The sequence below is a fragment of the Cherax quadricarinatus genome, chromosome 11 (genome assembly GCF_038502225.1).
Source record: "Cherax quadricarinatus isolate ZL_2023a chromosome 11, ASM3850222v1, whole genome shotgun sequence".
Lineage (NCBI taxonomy): Eukaryota > Metazoa > Arthropoda > Malacostraca > Decapoda > Parastacidae > Cherax > Cherax quadricarinatus.
In genome coordinates, this window is record NC_091302.1 from 2,423,825 (window position 1) to 2,449,217 (window position 25,393).

A 25,393-nucleotide genomic window follows, 5' to 3' on the forward strand; every position below is an offset into this window, starting at 1 on the left:
TCATTTGTTTACTCTTGAACATCGCCAAAGAATCAAATGTTTCTGCTACTTTGAGCTCAATTTCAAGGTACTTTTGGTTGTGAAACCAATCAAAATCATATCTATTTCTGTAATATATCTTCCATTCTATCAAATGTGACCAAAATAACGAGAATACAACCATAAAAACCACATGAAAATATGCCACTAAGAGGTGTCTAATGGCCGAGAAGTGAACTCCGTTATTTATGGTCCGATTTCTTTCAGTTTTGGTGTACATTAAGAAGCATCTTTCCATCATACAATGCCCAAGTTTCAATAAGATAGTCCAACAAACAACTGAGATCCAATTCCCTAGATCAAGTGCAAGAGCCCCACACCAGAGTCAAGGAACCTCCCTTGAGGCCCGCTTGCATGTTGAAATTGCACTTGCATCTGGAAGCAAAAAATCGACCAAGCAACTGCTCGTATCTTGAAAAACTCGCACATTGGGGCACTAGTAAGCCAAGGTTCCACTGTAATTCTTGAAGAATTCTGCCTGAAGTGCCTCCCAGCACCTTTCACCAACTACTACCATACATGCTGCAGTATATGAACATATGAACATGAGATTGGACGAGCACTGTAGCAAGCCTACTGCCCCATCTCCTTCTAACTCACATTTGTCCATTCTATTTTTAAAGCTAGTTAAAGTGTTAGCATCAGTGACCCCTACTTGGCAGTTGTTCCACTCATCGACAACTCATCAAACCAATGCTTTTCTGTCATGTCTATATTTAAAGCTTATCTCTATGAAATAAAAATAGTTAAAGTAATAAGAAAGGGAAACACAATAAGATATAAAGAATTTTTCCTCTGTGAGTCATGCGTGTCATAAGAGGTGACTAAAATGCTGGGAGCGAGATGCTAGTAACACCTTCTCTTGTATAAATTACTAAATTTGAAAAGAAAGACTTTCATTTTTGTTTTTAGGTCACCCTGCCTCGTTGGGATATGGCTGGTGTGTTAAAAAATAAGATATAAAAAATAAGTAATTGTTGAACAATGTGATATTTTAGCATGTAGTATTAAATAACGATTACTATGGTATCGTATTCCAGTGTAACTAAACTATCTCTGCTTTTCAGGTACGTTTGGTGGAATCCGAGCTGCTGCCTTTGCTCGCCCTTTCCTTAGTGAGCTTGGAATGATTAGCACACCTTATGCTTGTGTTATACCTCAGGTAAATATTGAGTACTGTAGTATTATAAGCTCTTTATTTCTCTCATACAGACTTGAGTCCTGGAGGTAGGAAGTACAGTGCCTGCACTCTGAATGATGGGTGGAGATATGTTGCAGTTTTTGAACTGTAGTACTGTATCAGAATGCCTTTGGCAAGACAGTGATGGAGTGAGTGATGATGAAAGTGTTTCTTCTTTTTTGAATCACCCTGCCTCGGTGGTAAAGGGCCAATTTGTTAAAAAAAAAAATTTGATACATCATGGTACCATATATCGTGACAGGCGGCCAAACAAGTTTTTATAATTTGTACTTAAATTGAATCACTGCACCTTACATTGTTACTTCTTAAAATTTCATCTTGAAGACTGAAGTAGTGGGTTGCTGCCTGTAAAACTCAAATTCAATACTTTGTGTAGCATAGCCATGTGCCACTATCTTGTAAAATTCTTAACTGATTTACAAAAATACAGAAAAGATGATGTCTACTGTATATTTTTTTCAACAAACAGGCCATATCCCACCTAGTAACCTCTTCTCCTGTATACATTACTAATTTTAAAAAGAGAAACTCACCCCCTCATACACCCCCATCATACTCCCCCCATCATACATCCCATCTCTTGATGGGGTGTATGATGGGGGTGTATGAGGTGACCTCATCTTCTGATTTACTGCTAAATGTTTCTCTTGATGGGGTGTATGATGGGGGTGAGTTCCTCTTTTTAAAATTAGTAATGTATACAGGAGAAGAGGTTACTAACCCCTTTCTCCCAGCATTTTAGTCGCCTCTTACGATACTCGTGGCTTATGGAGGAAGAATTCTGTTCCATTTTCCCATGGAGATAACAAGAACTAGCAAGAAAATGGAAGAAAACCCAGAGAGGTGTGTGTAAATATATGCCTGTACATGCATGTGTAGAGTGACCTAAGTGTAAATAGAAGTAGCAGGACATACCTGAAATCTTGCATGTTTATGAGATGGAAAAAAGACACCAGCAATCCTACCATCATGTAAAACAGTTACAGGCTTCCATTTTACACTCACTTGGCAGGATGGTAGTGCCTCCCTGGGCAGTTGCGGTCTACCAGCTTACTACCTAGTTAAGGTATCTTTCTTTCAACACACTGGCCGTATCCCACTGAGGCTGGGTGGCCCAAAAGGAAAAACGAAAGTTTCTCCTTTTACATTTAGTAATATATAAACAGGAGAAGGGGTTACTAGCCCCTTCCTCTTGGCATTTTAGTCGCCTCTTATGACACGTATGGGTTAGGGAGGAAAAATTCTGTTCCACTTCCCCATGGAGATAAGTGGAAATAAACAAGAACAAGAGCTAGTAAGAAAAATAGAAGAAAACTCAGAAGGGTGTGTATATATATGCTTGTACATGTATGTGTAGTGTGACCTAAGTGTAAGTAGAAGTAGCAAGACATACCTGAAATCTTGCATTTTTTTTTTTCCAACAAACTGGCCATATCCCACCAAGACTGGGTTTACCTGGAGAGAGTTCCGGGGTCAACGCCCCCGCGGCCCGGTCTGTGACCAGGCCTCCTGGTGGATCAGAGCCTGATCAACCAGGCTGTTACTGCTGGCTGCACGCAAACCAACGTACGAGCCACAGCCCGGCTGGTCAGGAACCGACTTTAGGTGCTTGTCCAGTGCCAGCTTGAAGACTGCCAGGGGTCTGTTGGTAATCCCCCTTATGTATGCTGGGAGGCAGTTGAATAGTCTCGGGTCCCTGACACTTATTGTATGGTCTCTTAACGTGCTAGTGACACCCCTGCTTTTCATTGGGGGGATGTTGCATCGTCTGCCAAGTCTTTTGCTTTTGTAGCGAGTGATTTTCGTGTGCAAGTTCGGTACTAGTCCCTCTAGGATTTTCCAGGTGTATATAATCATGTATCTCTCCCGCCTGCGTTCCAGGGAATACAGGTTCAGGAACCTCAAGCGCTCCCAGTAATTTAGGTGTTTTATCTCCGTTATGCGCACCGTGAAGGTTCTCTGTACATTTTCTAGATCAGCAATTTCACCTGCCTTGAAAGGTGCTGTTAGTGTGCAGCAATATTCCAGCCTAGATAAAATAAGTGACCTGAAGAGTGTCATCATGGGCTTGGCATCCCTAGTTTTGAAGGTTCTCATTATCCATCCTGTCATTTTTCTAGCAGATGCGATTGATACTGGGTGGCCCAAAAAGAAAAACGAAAGTTTCTCCTTTTACATTTAGTAATATATACAGGAGAAGGGGTTACTAGCCCCTTGCTCCCGGCATTTTTGTTGCCTCGTACAACACGCATGGCTTACGGAGGAAGAATTCTGTGCCACTTCCCCATGGAGATAAGAGGAAAGAAACAAGAACAAGAACTAGAAAGAAAATAGCAGAAAACCCAGAGGGGTGTGTATATATATGCTTGTACATGTATGTGTAGTGTGACGTAAGTGTAAGTAGAAGTAGCAAGATGTACGTGAAATCTTGCATGTTTGAGATAGAAAACAGGACACCAGCAATCTTACCATCATGTAAAACAATTACAAGCTTTCGTTTTACACTCACTTGGCAGGACGGTAGTACCTCCATGGGTGCTTGTGGTCTACCAACTTACTACCTAGTTGAGGTTATATATATTTCTTTCTTTCTTTCTTTCAACACACTGGCCGTATCCCACCGAGGCGGGGTGGCCCAAAAGATAAAACGAAAGTTTCTCCTTTTACATTAAGTAATATATAGAGGAGAAGGGGTTACTAGCCCTTTGCTCCTGGCATTTTAGTTGTCTCTTACAACACGCATGACTTATGGAGGAAGAATTCTGTTCCACTTCCCCATGGAGATAAGAGGAAATAAAAAAGAACAAGAACTAGGAAGAAAACAGAAGAAAATTCAGAAGGGTGTGTATATACCTATATGCTTGTACATGTATGTGTAGTGTGACCTAAGTGTAAGTAGAAGTAGCAAGACGTACCTGAAATCTTGCATGCTTGAGACAGAAAAGACACCAGCAATCCTACCATCATGTAAAACAATTACAGGTTTCCGTTTTACACTCACTTGGCAGGACGGTTGCTGTCTACCAACCTACTACCTACAATATATCAATATATACAATATATTGTATGGTGTGTGTATATGCTGAGAGTACCTTCATCCCTACTTTAGAGATAGAAATAAATTCATCATGTATACACAGATACACTCTTAACTCTTTGAGGGTCGACAGGTCCTCTCAGAAACTCGTTCTCAGGGTCGGCCAAATTTAAAAAAAAAAAATTTATTTTTTCTTATGAAAAAAATAGTTTTTTTTTTCTAAACATTATAGGCTAAACAAAAAATTTTTACCGTCAATACTTACCGAGATATGGAGGTGTGAAGTTTGCCAAAATTGAACATCTGGTAACATCGCCAACTGCCGTCACCCGGTATTTTTCTATTTACTTTTTTATGTACTATTTTCAATTATTTTTCAATTTTTCTTTTTCTGAGTAACTTTTATGGCCTCTGAGGCCAACATGATCAGTATTTTGTAAGTTATTTCTTTTTCAATACTACACAAGGGTGTAAATACTGTTGTCATTATTTTGTTTATAGAAAATATTTACACAAACAAACGATATGAAATGTTGTTTATTACTATTTTTCTATATTTTATATACACATATACAGTCACAGGGAATGTTTCTAGAAGTTCTGCAGCCTGTGGAACTCTTTGAAACGTGGTGTCATGCACAGTGGTGTTTTACATTCCTCACACATAAAACGAGTGTCTCTGCGTTGTTATGGGCGTTTTTTTGTATGTACACAGACGTAACACCTCTTCTGAGCCTTTTTCTTGAAAGCAGTAGCAGGCAGTTTTACCAGGAAGTGATCACCATGCTTCAGACGAGCAGGTAGTTGTTGATAATTTGGTGGGCGGTCAATTGCAGGTGCTGTTCCTTGGTACTTGAATACTATTTGTCTGATGACAGACAAACAGAATTCGCCATACTGTGGTTTGTTTCTGGTCCTCATCTTATACATATTATAAGCATTGAGCATGGAAATGTCCAGAAGATGGAAAAACAGTTTGATGTACCACTTATAACTCTTGCGAACACAATCAGTGAACCCAATCTGCATGTCACATTTGTCCACTGAACGCATGTTGAAGGTGTAATCAATCACAGCTGCAGGTTTTAGAATGGGTTCATTGCTCTCTCTATGCTGCCTGCCACTGTCTGCCATTTCATTAGGGTGAACTGATGACAACAGTGTGACATCTCGTTTGTCATGCCACCGAAATGCCATGATGTCATTGGCAACAAACGCCTGCACCTCGCCTCTACGAGTGCCAGCATCAAACCTGGGCATATGTTTCCGATTTCCACACACTGTGCCACACGCATCTGTCATGTTCACTCGCAAAAAATCACTGAGTGAGGGGCTTGTGTACCAGTTATCTGTATAATATATGCCCCTTACCAAGGTATGGTTCTATCATTGTTCTAACCACATCACCTGAGATGCCCAATAACTTCCTGGTATTTTGCAATGTATAACTTCCAGTGCACACAATAATATCCAATACCAGACCACTGTAACAATCACAAAGCACAAACAACTTTATACCAAAGCGTTTCCTCTTGCTTGGTATGTACTGCTTGAAAGAGCCTTCCTTTGAACAGAATCAAAGACTCGTCAATTACAAGCTTCCTGAAGGGATAAAAATGCGTACTGAATTTCTCTTTCAGATACACAAACACATTCCTAATCTTATATAACCTGTCAGTTCCGTCAGGCCTGGTTTTGTCTGAGAAGTGAAGCATACGTAACATTAGTACAAATCGATTCACTGGCATTATATCACTGAAACCTGGGGTTGCAATCAGGCGGTCTGTTGACCAGTATGATTTCACTTTGTGCTTATACACATGTGGCATAACCATTATTGTGGCAAAGAAAAGATACATCTCAGCCACAGTTGCCTCCTTCCACTGGTGTAGACGTGATTTTGGTGAAAGTAATGTGTTTGCCATGGTGTACTCATAGTATGTGTTGCTTTCCATGACAATACTTTCCATCAGGGGTTTGTCAAAGAATAACTCGAAACATTCCAGTTCAGTGGCATTGTTCCCAAGTGTACAAGATGGCCGTATTCCACTTTGGCTGTCATCAAACTGGTGGGGATTTGGAACAAAATTGACAGCTTCCTGCCAGTCCCAGGTGCGGTCTGCTGGTGGGTACTGGACAATGACAGGTGGTTGTGGTTGTGGAGGTTGTGGTTGTGGAGGCTGGTGTGGTGGGTAGGTGGGGGATGGTGGCCTTTGTTGTAGATCAGCTGAGGCAGCAGCGTGGGTGGCAGCGTGGGTGGCAGCATGGCCTACTGCTGGTGCCTCACCGCCAGCACCACTACCACCACGCACATTTTCCATCCCAATTGCAACAGTATCATCGTCATTTTCACTGTCTGTTCCTGTTGTACAGCCACGGGATGTACTCCGAGATGCACTCCTTTCCCTTGGAATAGTATATGGCACACTACCAGAGCGCATATATCGTCGTATATACTGACGCTTCACTGGGGAATATTGCACTTCACTATCATGACTGGAACTAGTTTGAAGAGCTTGTAGCTCATATTCACTATCACTATCATCACACATGCTCTCATCTGAGTCTGGGATTTGGGAAAATAGAAGTTTCCTCTTGGATTCTGGTACAACTGAACGTGAACAAGATGGCCCAGCACCAGAGGTGGAAGGCTGAGGGTCGTCTGGGTTTTCCTCACTATTACCGATATTACGATCATTAGTTTCGGTCAAAACCTCACCAAAACCTTGAAACTCATCTTCACTGGCACTTCCTTCTGTATTAGAACTGTCACTGGGGAACAAAAGTGTCCCAATTCGCCGAGGAGTGAGGAGCTTCTTACCGCGAAGCATGGTGGACATTGTTTACTAAGATGGCATTCCCACAATGCACCACTGGGTCCCAGATTTTTTTTCTACTGCGCACACCGACCACACAGACCCATTCTCTCACATCTAGGCCTACCAGCCTTTTCCCGCGAGATTTGACGGCGCTAGAATTTATGCGTACTAGTACGTCAAAAAACCCTGCTCGTAAGCCGTACTAGTACGTCCGAAACCCTCAAAGGGTTAAGAGAATACTTGATACTGATAAAGGGCTCTTGATTCAAGGAATTAGGTTTCATCCCTTTCCTTTGATCAGACCTCAGTACCCTCCATTCCACAATCTTTTAATACCCCTGATAATAATAATAATAATGTCTTTATTTCTGCAAGTACATGTACAAGGTATACAGGCCTAGCTGACGTCAGTGACATACTACTACAGCCTCTCCTCACTTAACGATGGGGTTCCATTCCTAAGAGTAGGTCAGTAAGTGAATTGGTCATTAAGGAAGAATGTTATACTGGTAGTGGGTTTGTGTGAACCATCTTTAGATATTGTTTTAATGTCACCATTCTACCACTTATAACATTTCTAGTATATTTTTAAATGTTTATTCAGTAGTGTACTGTATAGTACTGTAATAAACAGAATAGAGGAAATCAGCTCTAATATACATTACTTAAGTTTGCATACTGGTTGAAGAGCTCGTCTTTAGTCAGAGCAGTCAGTAAACAAGTACGTTGCTGAAATTAAGACACATGTGCAACATCTGGGTATCTTTATTGTATATGTTTCGCCATCCAGTGGCTTTATCAATACAAATTCTAGGACATAACTTGAAGACAGTAGGACTATATACAGAAGATGAGGTAATCAGTCCCTCATTCTAGGAGTAGGTGCGAAGAGCACCGTCTGCTACACCTGACGTTTCTATAGTATAAGCGCCAGGCTCCTTCCTTCTGCTTCAGAATCTCCAAGACTACTAGAATGAGGGACTGATTACCTCATCTTCTGTATATAGTCCTACTGTCTTCAAGTTATGTCCTAGAATTTGTATTGATAAAGCCACTGGATGGCGAAACGTATACAATAAAGATACCCAGATGTTGCACATGTGTCTTAATTTCATCTTGTCGGTATTATATACTATTCTTGCACAAGTACGTTGCTAATTGAGGAGAGGCTGTATTTAGAAAGCAGAACATTTCGGGCAGATTACGTCAGTTTTGTCCAAGGATGCGACCCACACCAGTCGCAGGTAAAGGATGCGACTCACACCAGTGAGTGAACAGGGACGGTGAGGGTGAGCAGGGATAACAGGTGTAAGGAAACATGCCCAGTGTATCCACCCTTGCCGGGAATCAAACCATGGACCCTCAGCATGCGAAGCGAGAGCTTTGCCTACCAGGCGACAGGCCACCCTAAAGGCTTAGCTTCCCTGTGAATCTAATAACAGCTTGTGTTACATTTCACTAGCCTAGAGAAGTTCACTTTTTTAAACCATAATCTGTATCTTTCTCCATAGGGAATTGGAGAAGAATCCTTCTTCCATAAGCCATGGGTTACCCTAAGTAATCTACACATATGCTGCTATGTTTAATAATTATGTAACTTTATGTGTACCTATACCTGAACAAACTTCCTAAGAGATGACCGAAATACTGGGAGCAAGGGGCTATTAACCCCTTCTGTATAAATTACTAAATGTAAAAAGAAGAAAAACTTACATTTCTTTTGTTTCAGGTCAGTATGCCTTGGTGGGAAATGTCACTTGTGATAAAAACAAAAAGGCTGCAATTTGATTAAATGTGCTCAGTAATAACCCACATGGAGGGAGAAACATGCGAGTTATTATTGAGCATTGATAGGTGTTCATTATACTTTAGATATTCATTGATTAAATTTCTTTAGTTTCTTTATATCTTTAATCCTTTATCACATTATATTTCCCCTTTTAAAGCAAAATGTTTCCATAGGTACAAGGGAAGTTTAATGATGATGGAGAGTGCACAGATGACAGAATAAAGAAGAATGTGGAAAAACTCATGGATGAAATTCAGTGGTATGGATTAGCCATATCTGACAAGATTAAGGCTGATGGTGTCCCTTCATAATGCATATTATGCTGGAACATTTTAGTACTTGTTGATCTTTCAGTTACTTATTGTAGAATTATACTGCACAATTCAATCTTTCTGAAGTGTATTTGTAGTGAGAAATAATAAAGAAGTATATAGGACATAGGTAAATAAAAGCTGTGAACCAGTCTTATCTATTCAAAATGTAAAAAGAAGCATTTGTGCCTTGCACTTTATTCCAAAATAATTTTATCTCTAATTTTTGTTTAAAATTCTTGAGGGAATAAAGGCACATATAACAGTATAAGTCAGCATTATAATAATGTATCCGTTACGGGCAATTTTATTAAGTTAAACTGAAAATTTGTAAGCTATTCCTTGTATGAAGTGTCTGGTCAGGTGAATGCACAAGGCATGGAAGCGGTGTTATATACAAAAAAAGCAGTGAGGTGGAGATGTGAACAAATGATAGGGATGGGGTCGGGTCTGTGCAATTCCAGTTCTGGTGGAGTAAGTAATGTGCCAGACGTATAGCTTTTTGAAAGTTGGCCTGGTTTGGGAAATAGTGTTAGAGGCAGCAATCAGGATGAATCCTAGGCACTTTTTATCTGTAATGATTACCACCTCTGACACTATTTCCATAAACCAAGACCAATGCAGCTTTTAGTTACTAAACCTATAGAACATTACCTGTTACCCCAAAAATAAAATTGCAGAGCCCTGACGTAATGGCCTTACCCCCTTCCTTTGTTCTAATTATCTTCACCTTACTGCTTTTAGCATATACAGTATATGCTTTGTTTCTGTACCTCTTCAAGGGGGGCTCCTTGGCGTGGTGAAGAGGCTCTTGGTCTGAGGAATTAGCCCTGTCGGTCTTCTTCCTCAGACCGAACCTAATTACCCCCCATTCTCCCCTCCCCTATCCCATCCTCCCCATCCTCCCCTTTTTCCATTCCTCCTCCTCCTCCTCACCCCTCCCTTTTGCCCTTCCTCTTTTTAGCCTTCGTGATTTCTCCCACAGGCGCGCTAGTTCCTAGGTAGGGGAAAGGACACCGGGGTCCATCCCATTCCGTTGAGGTTTCTTGGCGGTGGCGTAGTTTGCCGTGGAATCTGGATTGCCTAGGGATGTCCCGATCCCTCTCCGGTATCCCGGAGTAGCTTTGGGTGTCTTTTGGGCGACGGGTGTATCTCTGGAAGCCACCTTTCGGATTCCGGGGGTGGTGGCTGAAGGAGGTATGCTTTGTGGCGGATATCCGGCCGCCCTCTCTTTTGTCCACCGAGGTAGCTCGGCAGATGTGAGGTTGCTATCCCGGATTGCTGGTTTACTGGCATGAAGGGTAGGGTATGGCACGGGTTCCATGCTGCATCTGCGCTACTAGCGGTGTCGAGTCCTCTTGGGCGCGGAGGGAGATTTCCGGCCCTTTCATTCCTCCTGGGAACTATTCCTCCCCGCTCCCCCCTTTTTTTATTCTTTTTTTTGTTTTTATTTTCTTTTCTTCTTTCTTTTTTTTTCTTAAAAACAAAAAGCAAAGGAGTAACCTAACCATGGCAGCCCTAGTCCATGAAACCACTACCCCCGGGCCTCTTCTTGATACCGCACCCCATTCTGACCCTGCCTTGTGTTTAGACCACTCTTCGGACACTCCTGATGCCCCTGTACCTCTTGCTGGTGCTGTTTCCTCACCCGCTTCAGGTACCGGGGCTTCGACTGACTCCTTCGATTTGTCTGAACTCCGCTCTCCTTTGACTATGCTTCCGGCTTCTCCCTCTACGGTACGGCAATTTTCGAATCGCCCACCCATTTCATGCCGGACCAACTCCGGTCCTACTCCTAAACGCCAACGTCAATCTCCTGATGATGCTCCGTCGTTACCTTCCCATTCTACTCGGAAACGACCGACACGTCAAGCACTCCCTCTCCACGCTCAGTTTCGGACCACACAATGGACTAAATTCTTTACTTTAAGACCAACTTCTTCTTCTGCCTACCTTTCTGACCATAGTATTGCCAAAGCGCTCCTGCGTCATGTTGGCAGAGATATTTCATTTCACGCTCTCAAGAGCGGTACGCGCATCGTCACTGTCCAGAATGCTACCCAAGCTCATGATCTTTCTCTCCTTTCGAATATCGATACTACTCCTATCACTATTGAAAAACATCTTTCTCTCAATTCTTGTAGTGGTACTGTCATTCTGCCCCATACCATAGTCCAACAGAATTTCCAGTCATGTGGCAATGACATTTTTGAACAGCTGGAACTCCAGGATCTCCCAATCCTCAAAGTAGACACTTATGTCCTTCCTGCCCGGGGGCGGAGACGTTACCCTTGCAATGTGGCTCGTTTAACTTTTGACAGCCGAGAACTCCCGTCCTCTGTATATGTCGCGGGACATCGGTTACAAGTTCGAAAGGTGATACCTACACCGCAACAATGTAGAAATTGCTGGCGTTTTGGTCACCCAGCGAAATATTGCAGATCTATGGCCGAATGCCCAGTCTGTGGTACCGACGACCATTCTAATACATCTTGCAGTCAACCTCCATCTTGCCTTAATTGTAATGAAGCTCACCCTTCGTACTCCCGCCGTTGCCAGGTCTACTTAAATGAACGTGAAATCCGTTGCCTCAAAGAGGCAGAAGGTCTCCCTTATGCTATGGCAGTTACTCATCTCCGCCTCCAAGGGAGACTACCCCGTGTTTCTTATTCTCGTGTTTCCAAACGTCCCCCCACTTCTGGGGTCCCATCTTCTGCAGCCTCCTCTGTTGTTACCCCTCCCATAGCCACTACGGCATCTAATCCTTTTGCTGTCCTTGGCTCTGACGTCCCGACTACAACTCAGTCTGTTCTCACATCTTCGCGTCCTTCCTCACAAGCCCCAGTATCGACAAGACCTCGTACGACACCTAATACCAATCGCCCCTCTACTCAGAAGTCCAAAAAATCCACATTGCTCAAATCTTCTTTGCCCCTTCCTTCCCTTCTTCCGCCTCCACACTTTACCTTTCCAGTCTCTGTACCTAGTTCTTCCCCTCTCTCTGGCTCTATTACAAGTGTGGAGATTCACCCTCCTCCTCGTACTATGCCTTCCACCCCCGTCCCCTCCCAAGTTTCTCCCTCGTCTGTCACCTCCCAGGTTTCTGCCTCTTCTGTCCCCCCCCACACTTCATCTCCAGTCCCTTACACTTTTCCCTCCCCCTCTACTTTGGTACAGTCCATTACTGTCCCAATCTTTACTCACCCTCCTCCTCCTATCTCCAATATGGTCTCCCATACATCTTTGAATTCAGAAACACTTGAAGCCATTTCAGAATATATTGCAGAGACTAAACCTTCAATGGACACTGATTCACTTCCTGTTCCTTCTCTTCCCTCTCCTCCATCTTCACAACCCCATTCTTCGCAACGCTCCGTTCCTTCGCTACTTGAACATCTTCCAATGCCACCACACGTTGACTTTTCTAACCCCTCTAGTCCGTAGGTGCCTTTACCTACAGATTCCTGATATTTTCTTCATCGCCAATCATGGCCTATTTACAGTGGAATATCCGCGGCCTCAGGGGTAATCGGGGTGAGCTTCAGATGTTGCTTTCCAGGTTTTCCCCTGTTGGTGCTTGCTTACAAGAACCAAAATTACACTCGGCTGTTTTCCAACCTATCTCAGGCTATAATTTATTGTATTCTTCGGATCCTTTCTCAGATGGGACCTTTAATGAAAGTGCCCTTCTTCTACGCAATGATATTCCGTACTGTCAACTATTTGTCCATACATCGCTGCATTACACTGCAGCCCGTATCCACTTGAATAAGTGGTTTACAATATGTTCTTTATATCTCTCTCCTTCTCGAGCATTTTCTATCCCAGACTTTGCCTTTCTTGTTTCATCCTTACCACCACCACTTCTGTTACTTGGTGATTTTAATGCCCACCATTTCCTCTGGGGGGGGTCTCATTGTGACTCACGTGGCATTCAGTTGGAGGCTTTTCTTGCCTCTCACCCCCTCCATGTTTTAAATACGGGTACTCCCACCCATTTTGATCCTCGTACTCATACTCTCTCTTGCATCGATCTATCAGTCTGCTCTTCCTCCACTGCACTAGACTTCACCTGGTCTGTTCTACCAGACTTACATGACAGCGATCATTTTCCGATCATTCTTACTTCTCCTTCCTATTCACCACCTTTCCGTAGCCCTCGCTGGCAGTTTGATCGGGCAAATTGGGATCTTTACTCACACCTCACTGCTTTTAGTGAGGTTCCTTCTTCATCCTCCATTGATGAGCTCCTACACATCTTCTCGACATCAGTTTATACCACAGCTTCTCATTCTATACCCCAAACCTCAGGCAGGCATTCTCAGAAGTGCGTGCCTTGGTGGTCTCCTGCTTGTGCTCGTGCAGTACGTTTGAAACGTGCTGCATGGGGCAGGTACCGGTACAATAGAACCGCTGAGAGACTTGTTGATTTTAAGCAGAAGCGTGCGATCGCTCGCCGTGTCATCCGTGAAGCTAAACGCACTTGTTGGCGAGACTATGTTTCCACCATCACCTCTACTTCTTCTATGAGTGCAGTGTGGAAAAAAGTGAGGAAATTGAGTGGTAAATACTCTCCTGACCCGGCTCCTGTTCTACGGGTCACTGGTGTTGATATAGCAAACCCTCTCGACGTTGCCATTGAACTTGGCACACATCTGGTCCTTATTTCCCGAGGGCTCCATCTATGCCCCTCGTTTCTTTCCTCAAAGTCTGCCAGAGAGTTAGTACCCTTGGACTTTTCTTCTCTCGGAGAAGAACAGTATAATGTGCCTTTTACACTTCAAGAACTGGAGGCAACGCTCTCAGCTTGCCGATCATCGGCAGCTGGGCCTGATGACATTCATATTCGTATGTTACAACATTTACATCGGTCAGCCCTTGTAGTCCTCTTACACCTCTTCAATCTTATTTGGGCACAAGGAGTTCTTCCCCAGCTGTGGAAATCTGCCATTGTTCTCCCTTTCCACAAACCGGGTACTACAGGACATGATGCCTCCCACTATCGCCCCATCGCTCTTACAAGTGCAGTTTGCAAAGTGATGGAACGCCTCGTAAATCGACGTTTAATGTGGTATTTAGAGACTCACAACAGTCTCTCCGCTAGTCAATATGGCTTTCGTAAGGGTCGTTCTACCATAGACCCCTTACTACGCTTGGATACGTATGTTCGTAATGCCTTTGCGAATAATCACTCAGTTATTGCCATATTTTTTGACCTTGAGAAGGCATATGACACAACTTGGAGGTATAATATTTTGGCCCAGGCCCATTCCTTAGGCCTCCGAGGCAATCTACCATCCTTCCTTAAGAACTTTTTAACTGACAGACATTTCCGTGTTCGAGTCAATAATGTTCTTTCCCCAGACTTCGTCCAAGCTGAAGGTGTCCCTCAGGGATGTGTTCTAAGCACAACACTTTTTCTCCTTGCTATAAATGATTTGGCCTCTGTTCTTCCACCCAATATTTGGTCATCACTCTATGTTGATGACTTCGCTATTGCTTGTGCAGGCGCTGACTGTCACCTTATTGCAGTTTCTCTCCAGCATGCGGTCGACCGTGTTTCCACTTGGGCCACCACACATGGGTTTAAATTTTCAAGTACCAAAACTCACCAAATTACTTTCACCAGACGCTCTGTTATCTCCGATCATCCTTTGTATCTCTATGGCTCCCGTATCCCCGAACGTGATACAGTCAGGTTTCTAGGCCTTCTCTTTGACCGTCGGTTAACCTGGAAACCTCACATTACCTCTCTGAAGGCAACTTGTCACAGCCGGCTAAACCTTCTTAAAACCCTTGCTCATCTTTCCTGGGGAGCTGATCGTCGAACTCTGCTTCGCCTACATTCAGCCCTCGTTTTATCGAAACTCGATTATGGTGACCAGATTTATTCCGCGGCCTCTCCTGCTACTCTCTCTAGCCTTAACTCTATCCATCACCAAGGATTACGTTTGTGCCTTGGTGCTTTTCGCTCTTCCCCTGTTGAGAGCCTCTATACAGAAGCAAATGTTCCATCCTTGTCTGATCGCCGTGATGCCCATTGCCTTCGTTACTATGTACGCTCTCACGATCTACACAATCCTTCCATTTATAGAATGGTCACCGATATTAGTAGACATTCTTTATTCGTTCGCCGCCCCTGTTTGCTCCGTCCCTTTTCTCTTCGCCTACATTCACTCTTGTCTTCCCTTCAGTTACCACCTTTATATGTTCATGTAGCATCTCACTTTTCCCTGCCCCCCTGGGAAGTTCCAGCTGTTCGGGTCTGTTCTTTCTCACTCCCTTGCTCGAAAGCTCAACTGCCTACGGTGGCTTCCCGCTCTCTTTTTCTTGATCACTTCCACTCCCATTCTCATGCCACCGCTGTGTACACAGATGGCTCTAAGTCTTCAGACGGCGTCGGATTCGCAGCAGTGTTTCCGGACAGCGTCGTACGAGGGCATTTACTATCTTCAGCTAGCATTTTTACTGCTGAACTGTATGCCATTCTTGCAGCACTTATTCGTATCGCATCTATGCCTGTGTCATCATTTGTAGTAGTCTCAGACTCCCTTAGTGCTCTACAGGCTATACGAAAATTTGATACATCTCATCCCCTAGTTCTCCGTATCCAACTTTGGCTACGCCGTATCTCTACCAAACATAAAGATATTGTTTTTTGTTGGGTCCCTGGTCATGTCGACGTACAGGGCAATGAACAGGCAGACACTGCTGCGCGGTCAGCAGTATATGACCTACCAATTTCCTATCGAGGTGTTCCATTTCTGGACTATTTTGCTGCAATAGCTACCCACCTTCGCACCCGTTGGCAACAACGTTGGTCAACTCTGCTCGGTAACAAACTTCATTCTATTAAACCGAGCATAGGTTACTGGCCGTCTTCTTGTCATCAGTGCCGAAGTTGGGAGACCACTCTCTCCCGCCTTCGCATTGGCCACACTCGTCTTACTCATGGGTATCTCATGGAGAGGCACCCTGTTCCTCTCTGTGAGCAGTGTCAAGTTCCAGTATCGATTAGCCACATTCTGTTAGACTGCCCTCTCTATCAACGAGCACGCAGAATTTACCTCCAACGTCGTCTTCGTTCTACTACTCTTTCTTTACCTTCCCTTCTTGCTGATGGACCCTCCTTTAATCCTGACTCTCTCATTGACTTCTTGACAACGACTGATTTACTCCACAAACTCTGATGATACTTTTCGCACTCCCCTCAGCCCTTTCTGGTTCAGTCTCTTGCTGCCCTTTACCCTTTCACCATCCACTGCCCCGCTGTTATCCGTAACCTGTTGCTCATCCATCTCCCTTTTGCCACCTGATGCCCTCACTTCCTTCCTGCCCTGCAGCGCTGTATAGTCCTTGTGGCTTAGCGCTTCTTTTTGATTATAATAATAATAATTTGTTTCTGTATTCTTTATTAGCTTGATAAAGCTTATGTGTCAGAAAAACATTATTACATGTATTGGTAATTAATCAAGGTTCCATAGTGCTTCGATGTCAGTTCTTTGTAACTCTAAACTGGTCAGATGAAGAATGAGGAGAGGACCTGGGTTATGTGACTTATGCTGCTGCATGGATGAGGTCACATGCTGCCAGGTGAGAGGAGAATTTGGTAAAGAGGTTTTGCTCTATAGTACTTGAAGTCAATGAAAGCAGCCTCCATAAACTTTATCCTGAGCCTGTTATCTTCATGTAGTATGAGTGTGTGGTTGTGTGTCTACATTGCAAACATGGTACTATGGGTTCTACATGCATATTTATGTTGTAGGAGTAGTGTCTTGAGATTACTGACTGTTTACCCCATATGTAGAATAGAATTTATGGTATCTGGGACAGAGAATGGTGCAGCCTTCAACTGTATTGTAGATGCACTGCAAATACAGGGCCTAGTGATGTCCTTAAAGCTTTTTGATGAAACCACAGCTATGTTAATTTTAACTTAATGGAGGATGGTTGCAACATGGCTGTTGAATTTAGATTTCTTTTTTAGGGGTTTTCCAGGATAGGATGTACCTTTCACCCACAGTCCATAATAATTGGGGAAGTTTATTTCTCCCTGAAGTCAACATGTGTAGATTTTCCTGCTGGTAGTATTGCCATTGTAGTTGTAACTACAATGGAAGTGGCTGTAGTTTCATCAAAAATCATTAAGGACACCACTAGACACTGCATCTGTGATACATCCAGAATCTGCCATCCCTTGTGCTAGATGCAGTAAATTCTTCATAAGGGAAAATATTTGATGATCTCAAGACACAATTAGAACATAAATATAGACACAGAACACACCATACCAATGCATGCGTGACACACACAGAGGAGTCCACACATCTTTTGGTTTGGGACAACCTAGCTCATACCACTTGATGATGACAGGCTCAAGATTAGAGTATTATAGACTTAAAATATTATAGAGGAAAACCAAGGCACATTCACACTCATAAAATCTCACTCAGCTTCTCCTACATCAGCTGCCAGCATGTGATCTCACCCAGGTGACAGCAGCAGCAGGGCAAGTCACATAATCCAGATCCTCACTTCACTCATCTGACTGAATGGTCTGTATAAGTAGTTTACAAGGTCTCTGTTTAACTTGATAATGCTTATCTCTAGTGAACCATTACAATACAGGCCTGTGCTCTTTTATGTGTCTTTATCCACTTGTCAAGTCAACCAAAGACATTTCAAATTGTAGATATTATCCATTAATTAAAAATAACTACGAAAATTCTAATGGAAATTGGTTATCGCCAATCAGCCCATGGAGACATGCAATAAGAGCACTGTATATTTTAGCCTACCACTGAGGCTTTGCTCCAGTTTTAGCCTATTTTATTACCTCTTCAGGCTTGTTAAATAATATTATTTGGATATTTATACCAAGGCATATTTTTTTTTAGTTTGATCTTTAAAAGTGGAGAGTGATGTGGCAAACATTCTCATACGGTGAGAGGAACACCGCACACAGTGATGCTAAATATATGAGGTCCATTAGTTCTGTTGATGCATGTGTGTGATTTAATTTTTAGTATATTGGGTGCACATGTTTATTGAAGTTTTAAAATTTTACATATACTCAATTGAGCAATAATAAATTATATAACACAGTACAGTGGACCCCCGGTATTCGATATTAATCCATTCCTGAGAGCTCATCGAATACCGATAATATCGAAAACCGAATCAATTTTCCTCATAAGAAATAATGAAAATCAAATTAATCCGTGCAAGACACCCAAAAGTATGAAAAAAAAAATTTTACTACACGAAATATTAAGTTTAATGCAATAGAATAATTACAATAAAAATAAAATAATTGACACTTACCTTTAATGAAGATCTGGTGATGATTGATGGGATGGGAGGAGGGGAGAGGTGTTAGTGTTTAGAAGGGGAATCCCCTTCCATTAGGACTTGAGGTAGCAAGTCCTTTTCTGGGGTTACTTCCCTTCTTCTTTTGATGCCACTAGGACCAGCTTGAGAGTCACTGGACCTCTGTCGCACAACAAATCTGTCCATAGAGCTCTGTACCTCCCATTCCTTTACGATTTGTCTAAAATGGGCCACAACATTGTCATTGTAATAGTCACCAGCACGGCTTGCAATAGCTGTGTTAGGGTGATTTTCATCCTTAAAGGTTTGCACTTCAACCCACTGTGCACACATTTCCTTAATTTTTGAAGTAGGCACAATGGATTCCACAACTGGCATAGGCTTCTCAGGGTTAGCCCCAAACCCTTCAAAATCTTTCTTAATTTCCATACTAATTCTCATCCTTTTTACCACAGGGTTGGCACTAGAAGCTTTCTTGGGGCCCTTGGTGACTTACTTTGCAGAAACAAGCACCAAACACAGTGATAATATGGATAATATGGAATGTACCGAATGTATCCTTAGATGCGCGCATACTGGCTGGCTTGTAAACACTGGCACACATGGGGCAGTTCAGGCCACACGTGGACAGGTCTCGTACGAATCGTATCGAATACCGGGTTTTCGATCGAATACTGAGGAAAATTTTTTGCGATATAATGCATCGAATACCGGATTTATCGAATACCGATGCCATCGAATACCGGGGGTCCACTGTATATAAAAGTTTAAATTTATAAGAGATTTAATAAATCTATAAAAAAAATTTATCCTGTACTTTATTCATGTGACTAAAATAGTAAAGTTAAAATAATATATACAGCTGTAACAGTGTTCATGTAGTGATGGGGGTACACATTGACAGGTATGCTGCATATCTTTGTGTAAGTACACAGATCAATTATATCTTTTTGTATATACACCAATTAATCCCTTCATCAGGCAGTGAAGCATTCTCGACTGGTAGTGCACAAGTGCATCAGTGACCCTCATGTTGTAGACAGGCTTGAAATCTAACAGTAAAATAATTACATATGTTACTTCTGCTTTGCTGCAATAACAACTTCCTGTGACAAAAGAATTTTTCTTTTATTCACTGTAATATATCTTACTGATTGTCCCACTTTCTATATGTCATGTACAAGAGTTTTCCCTTCAACTTTTATGTTTGTCCTCCAGGAGAAACCTGCACACTTGATTTATTTTCAGTGCCAATCTGCATTCTTCCATCTCCCATAGCTTACAGTACTTAAGAGAAGTGAATCCTGGCATGTAATGGGGTGCTAGACAATACCTCAGGTACTGTCTGGCACCCCATTACATGCAGAGACTACCTCTGAAAATTAATCAGGCATGACAACATTCTTATACATGTCATAATTCACACTGGTGACACATCCTAGGAAGGCCCATATTAACAATCGATTCCTCAAATTATGTACGTATTATTATGGGAAAAATATTATCACAAAGCATAAAATGTGACTTCTGCAATTTCTCTCCCAAATACTTTGTGGGAATAATCAAATCCAAATGAGAATGTAAACTCATGCTGTCTCTGTACTAGCCCCACAAGGGCTAGCATGGGGTTCCTAATATAAGAAATTGGACTTTGCTTTCCCTTCTTTGGATTGAACTTTATTAATTCCCATTCCCAGGCAGTGTATGACCCCTACGACCCCTCCTGGCATAGTGCTTCCTCCTAAATATGATAATGCTACATTGGCTACACTCTGAAGGAGAGGTGGAGATATATTGCAGTTTTTTAACTAGTATTGGCACTCCTCTGGCAAGATAGTATGGAGCAAGTGATGATAAAAGCATTTCTTTTTGGGTCACCCTGCCTTGGTGGAAAATGGCTGATGTGTTAAAAAAAAAAATAACTACTATGAATTTAGTAAGTAGAAGCCTCTCGTAGCTAGAGTTTTTAACAGTTCTGTGACCCAGTTGTAATATCTGTGGACTAGCAATTCTAAATTTAAGGAGGCCACTCTGATTAACCATATTGAGTTATCCTGTGGGTTAATAAATCAAATAGTATCTTCTGCTGATATAAAATGATATCCAGGAGTTCTTGGCAAATGTATATAGTTTATATACGTGTGGTAAGACAAATAGCCTGATTTGCGTCTTTTAAATTTTGGGTTTAGCTCTTAGTTTTGATATACAACAAAGTTAATTTCTTGGATTTTTCTTTTATTCCTTTTCTTTACACAAGATGCAGGAAATAAATAAAAAATAGTTTAAAACTCCAAACTTCCTGAAAGCCTGGTATTGACATTATTAAAGAGACAGCTTTTAATCCAAGGAACAGGAGCTATCCTCCCCTTGGCTGTTCGAATGCTGATACTGAACGAATTTGTTCCTGTAAGGAATAATGTAAATTAGATTAATCCGTTTCAGACCCCCAAATATACTTACATAAGCACTTACATAAATACACTTATATAATTGTTCGCGTTTTGTACTGTTCGTATCCTGAGGTACCACTGTATCTCTCATTCCCAAGGTAATGTATGACCTCTAGATTTAGTTCTGCCTCATGATTCAAATAAACCTTGATTCAAGGAATTAGAGTTGCTCTCCCTTTTTTTAGATTGAAGCTGAATCTTTCCCATTTCTCCAGCAGTGCTGTGACCCTTATGATTATAATAATAATATGATTGTAATAATAATTTTAATCCTCCAGGTGCTGCGATCCCTACTAGTTTAGTGCTTCCCTTTGAATGTAATACACTCTTGACCCCTCAAGAATGATTTTTTGATCTGTGGTCCAGCTCCCCAAATTCAGCCTGAATACCTTCCACATCCCTCCCCCCTCCCCCAAAGGTGCTGTATAATCCTACCCCTCAAGGAAGGTTCCTTAATGCTGGTGAGAGGCTCTTGATCTAGGGAATTGGATCTGTGCTCCAGTTCCCTGAATTAAGCCTGAATACCTTCCACATCCCCTCCACAGGCGCTGCATAATCCTACGGGTTTAGTGCTTCCCACTTGATTATAATAATAAACTATCATGTGACGTCATTCCACAGATAAGATAAGATAAGATTTCGTTCGGATTTTTAACCCCGGAGGGTTAGCCACCCAGGATAACCCAAGAAAGTCAGTGCGTCATCGAGGACTGTCTAACTTATTTCCATTGGGGTCCTCAATCTTGTCCCCCAGGATGCGACCCACACCAGTCGACTAACACCCAGGTACCTATTTACTGCTAGGTGAACAGGACAACAGGTGTAAGGAAACGTGTCGAAATGTTTCCACCTGCCAGGAATCGAACCCGGGCCCTCCGTGTGTGAAGCGGGAGCTTTAGCCACCAGGCCACTGGGCCACCCCAGGCCACCGGGCCACAGCTCACATTTCATTGGTAGAAACTTTGTTTACATCCAGCAGAACAGCCAATCACTGAGGATGAGGTATTACAGCATGAATACCTGAAGAGTTTGTAACGTGAACTCGAATTGGTTGTTTTAGAGAATGTAAACATTAGAAGGAGCCAATGACGTACATTCGCAAGGAAAAATTATCCCAACAGCTACAGTATAATTTATTGTTGAAGTTCTGCTTTTACAGAGGAGTCTCATTAAATTATTTTGTCTTTTCACCATCACTCATCAGCTAAATATATTTAATCTAATGAATATGAGTGTAAGCTCTAACTTACCTAATTAAAAACACAATAAAAGGTAAGATACACACAGAGTACACTTATTACTTACCTTAAAATATTAATATTAATGTGTGAGAGGTGAGTAGCAGGGTGTTTTTTGAATAAAATCAGAATGGCACACCATCATCCTCTAACTTGGCACTTAAAATGTAATGAAATTGTTAGTTTTATATATAATACCTGCAGTTTACCTGGAGAGAGTTCCGGGGGTCAACGCCCCCGCGGCCCGGTCTGTGACCAGGCCTCCTGGTGGATCAGAGCCTGATCAACCAGGCTGTTGCTGCTGGCTGCACGCAAACCAACGTACGAGCCACAGCCCGGCTAATCAGGAACTGACTTTAGGTGCTTGTCCAGTGCCAGCTTGAAGACTGCCAGGGGTCTGTTGGTAATCCCCCTTATGTGTGCTGGGAGGCAGTTGAACAGTCTTGGGCCCCTGACACTTATTGTATGGTCTCTTAATGTGCTAGTGACACCCCTGCTTTTCATTGGGGGGATGGTGCATCGTCTGCCAAGTCTTTTGCTTTCGTAGTGAGTGATTTTCGTGTGCAAGTTCGGTACTAGTCCCTCTAGGATTTTCCAGGTGTATATAATCATGTATCTCTCCCTCCTGCGTTCCAGGGAATACAGGTTTAGGAACCTCAAGCGCTCCCAGTAATTGAGGTGTTTTATCTCCGTTATGCGCGCCGTGAAAGTTCTCTGTACATTTTCTAGGTCGGCAATTTCACCTGCCTTGAAAGGTGCTGTTAGTGTGCAGCAATATTCCAGCCTAGATAGAACAAGTGACCTGAAGAGTGTCATAATGGGCTTGGCCTCCCTAGTTTTGAAGGTTCTCATTATCCATCCTGTCATTTTTCTAGCAGATGCGATTGATACAATGTTATGGTCCTTGAAGGTGAGATCCTCCGACATAATCACTCCCAGGTCTTTGACGTTGGTGTTTCGCTCTATTTTGTGGCCAGAATTTGTTTTGTACTCTGATGAAGATTTAATTTCCTCATGTTTACCATATCTGAGTAGTAATTGAAATTTCTCATCGTTGAACTTCATATTGTTTTCTGCAGCCCACTGAAAGATTTGGTTGATGTCCGCCTGGAGCCTTACAGTGTCTGCAATGGAAGACACTGTCATGCAGATTCGGGTGTCATCTGCAAAGGAAGACACGGTGCTGTGGCTGACATCCTTGTCTATGTCGGATATGAGGATGAGGAACAAGATGGGAGCGAGTACTGTGCCTTGTGGAACCGAGTTTTTCACCGTAGCTGCCTCGGACTTTACTCTGTTGACTACTACTCTTTGTGTTCTGTTTGTGAGGAAATTATAGATCCATCTACCAACTTTTCCTGTTATTCCTTTAGCACGCATTTTGTGCGCTATTATGCCATGGTCACACTTGTTGAAGGCTTTTGCAAAGCCTGTATATATTACATCTGCATTCTTTTTGTCTTCTAGTGCATCTAGGACCTTGTCGTAGTGATCCAATAGTTGAGACAGACAGGAGCGACCTGTTCTAAACCCATGTTGCCCTGGGTTTTGCAATTGGTGGGTTTCTAGATGGGTGGTGGTCTTGCTTCTTAGGACCCTTTCAAAGATTTTTATGATATGGGATGTTAGTGCTATTGGTCTGTAGTTCTTTGCTGTTGCTTTACTGCCCGCTTTGTGGAGTGGGGCTATGTCTGTTGTTTTTAGTAACTGTGGGACGACCCCCGTGCCCAGGGCCGGATTACCGCATAGGCAAACGAGGCATTTGCCTAGGGCCCCACGGTCCAAGGGGTTCAGGGGCTTATCCAAGACTGCGCACATGGTGCAAGTGCAAAGGGGTCCCTACCTAAAAAGTTCAAGTGTTTGGAGAGTAAAATTGATTTTTAAAAATTAAAACAAAAATAAGTAATGAAATAAAATAAAATAAAAATAAATAAACCTAACCATAGATGGTAACACTCAACACGCCTTTGTTTACATCAGAACAGCTGTGTTTTTCCACTAATGGGTGAGTATGGGAGATTCCTCTCCAATTTTCTGTAGTAATTACACGTTATCTAGACTTGTACTGTGACAGATTAACTGAAGTGTTGTTGATAGACATTGATGTGCATGGATTAATGTTTGTTTTTGCCTCTAAATGTTAAGGGAGGTACCTGATAGGGTTACTTGACCAGTAAAGACGCATGGACCATTAAAGACGCATTTTTGGTAAAAATACTATAAAGAAAAACCTAAAAACGCAAACTGACTTCCGTTTGTAGGTTTTAAAAGCACTTTGTCCTGTCTTTAAGTCTTTATCATTTCAATAACAGATCTCAATTGATTGATATTGTACATCACTTCCGTCGCAAATGCTTAGTTTTCAAGTTGCGACGGAAGTGATGTAGAACATCAATTAATTTACTACATATTTCCCCAGAAACACATAAGCCACATCAGAAAATCGTTGGTTGGGTGAAACTGAAAATTATCCCTGCATTCTCTAATTCTCATGTCCTTATCTATGGTGGTAGGCCATATATCATGCAAAACATAATGATTAGTTTAGTTATGAAAATGGTAATATAAATACCACTGCATTGTTCTTGGACTCAGTATGATTTCTGTTTAAGTAAATTGGAGATCAAGGAGGATGAATTAGTAAAATATTCGTAGCCCAAATCACTAACCTAATCTATGGTAAAAGTTCTGTATATGACTCCTTTCTGGTAACGTTTTGAATTTTTAGATGCACAGCCAGAGGAAAGGGGGCTACATGGGCCATATCCCCCCAATTTATAGAAAAAAAAATTAATAATTAAAAAATTAATAATAATTGATAATGAAAAATTTGCATTTGCATGATTACAGACAGTGATACATCCTCATTATGGCATCTCGTGAACGTGATGTTGGACGTTCTTATGCGAGTGGGTCACAGAAAAGAAAGAAGAAAATTCAAGAAGAAGAACAGAAAAAGAAAGATGTAGGAAGCTGCTGAAAGATCACAGACATGCTCACGAAAACAGTTTCTGATGTTACCAGTACAGATGAATCTGCAGATACGTCAGATCATACAGGAAGCCCTCCCTCCATTATTTCTCAGCCAGCATCTACTTCTTTTGTGTCTCCTCTCAATGTCTCAACGGACATTTCATCCACAGGATTTGTCTTAAAAGATCCTGCCTCATGGCCAAATG

At 42.2% G+C, this 25,393-nt stretch overlaps 1 protein-coding gene across 2 annotated transcripts in view; it reads left to right on the top strand.

The window, feature by feature from the left end:
- The window catches only part of LOC128687673 (NADH:(hydroxy)cinnamate reductase subunit CrdA), a 45,665-nt gene extending 36,242 nt beyond the window's left edge, over positions 1-9,423 (top strand). For both annotated transcript variants that reach the window (XM_053775258.2, XM_053775259.2), the window contains 2 exons: positions 1,107-1,201; positions 9,059-9,423. In XM_053775258.2, coding sequence (XP_053631233.1) covers positions 1,107-1,201; positions 9,059-9,196 — 233 coding nt within the window. In that variant the 3' untranslated portion in view covers positions 9,197-9,423. The remainder of the gene's footprint in view (positions 1-1,106; positions 1,202-9,058) is intronic.
- Positions 9,424-25,393: the final 15,970 nt, after the last annotated feature.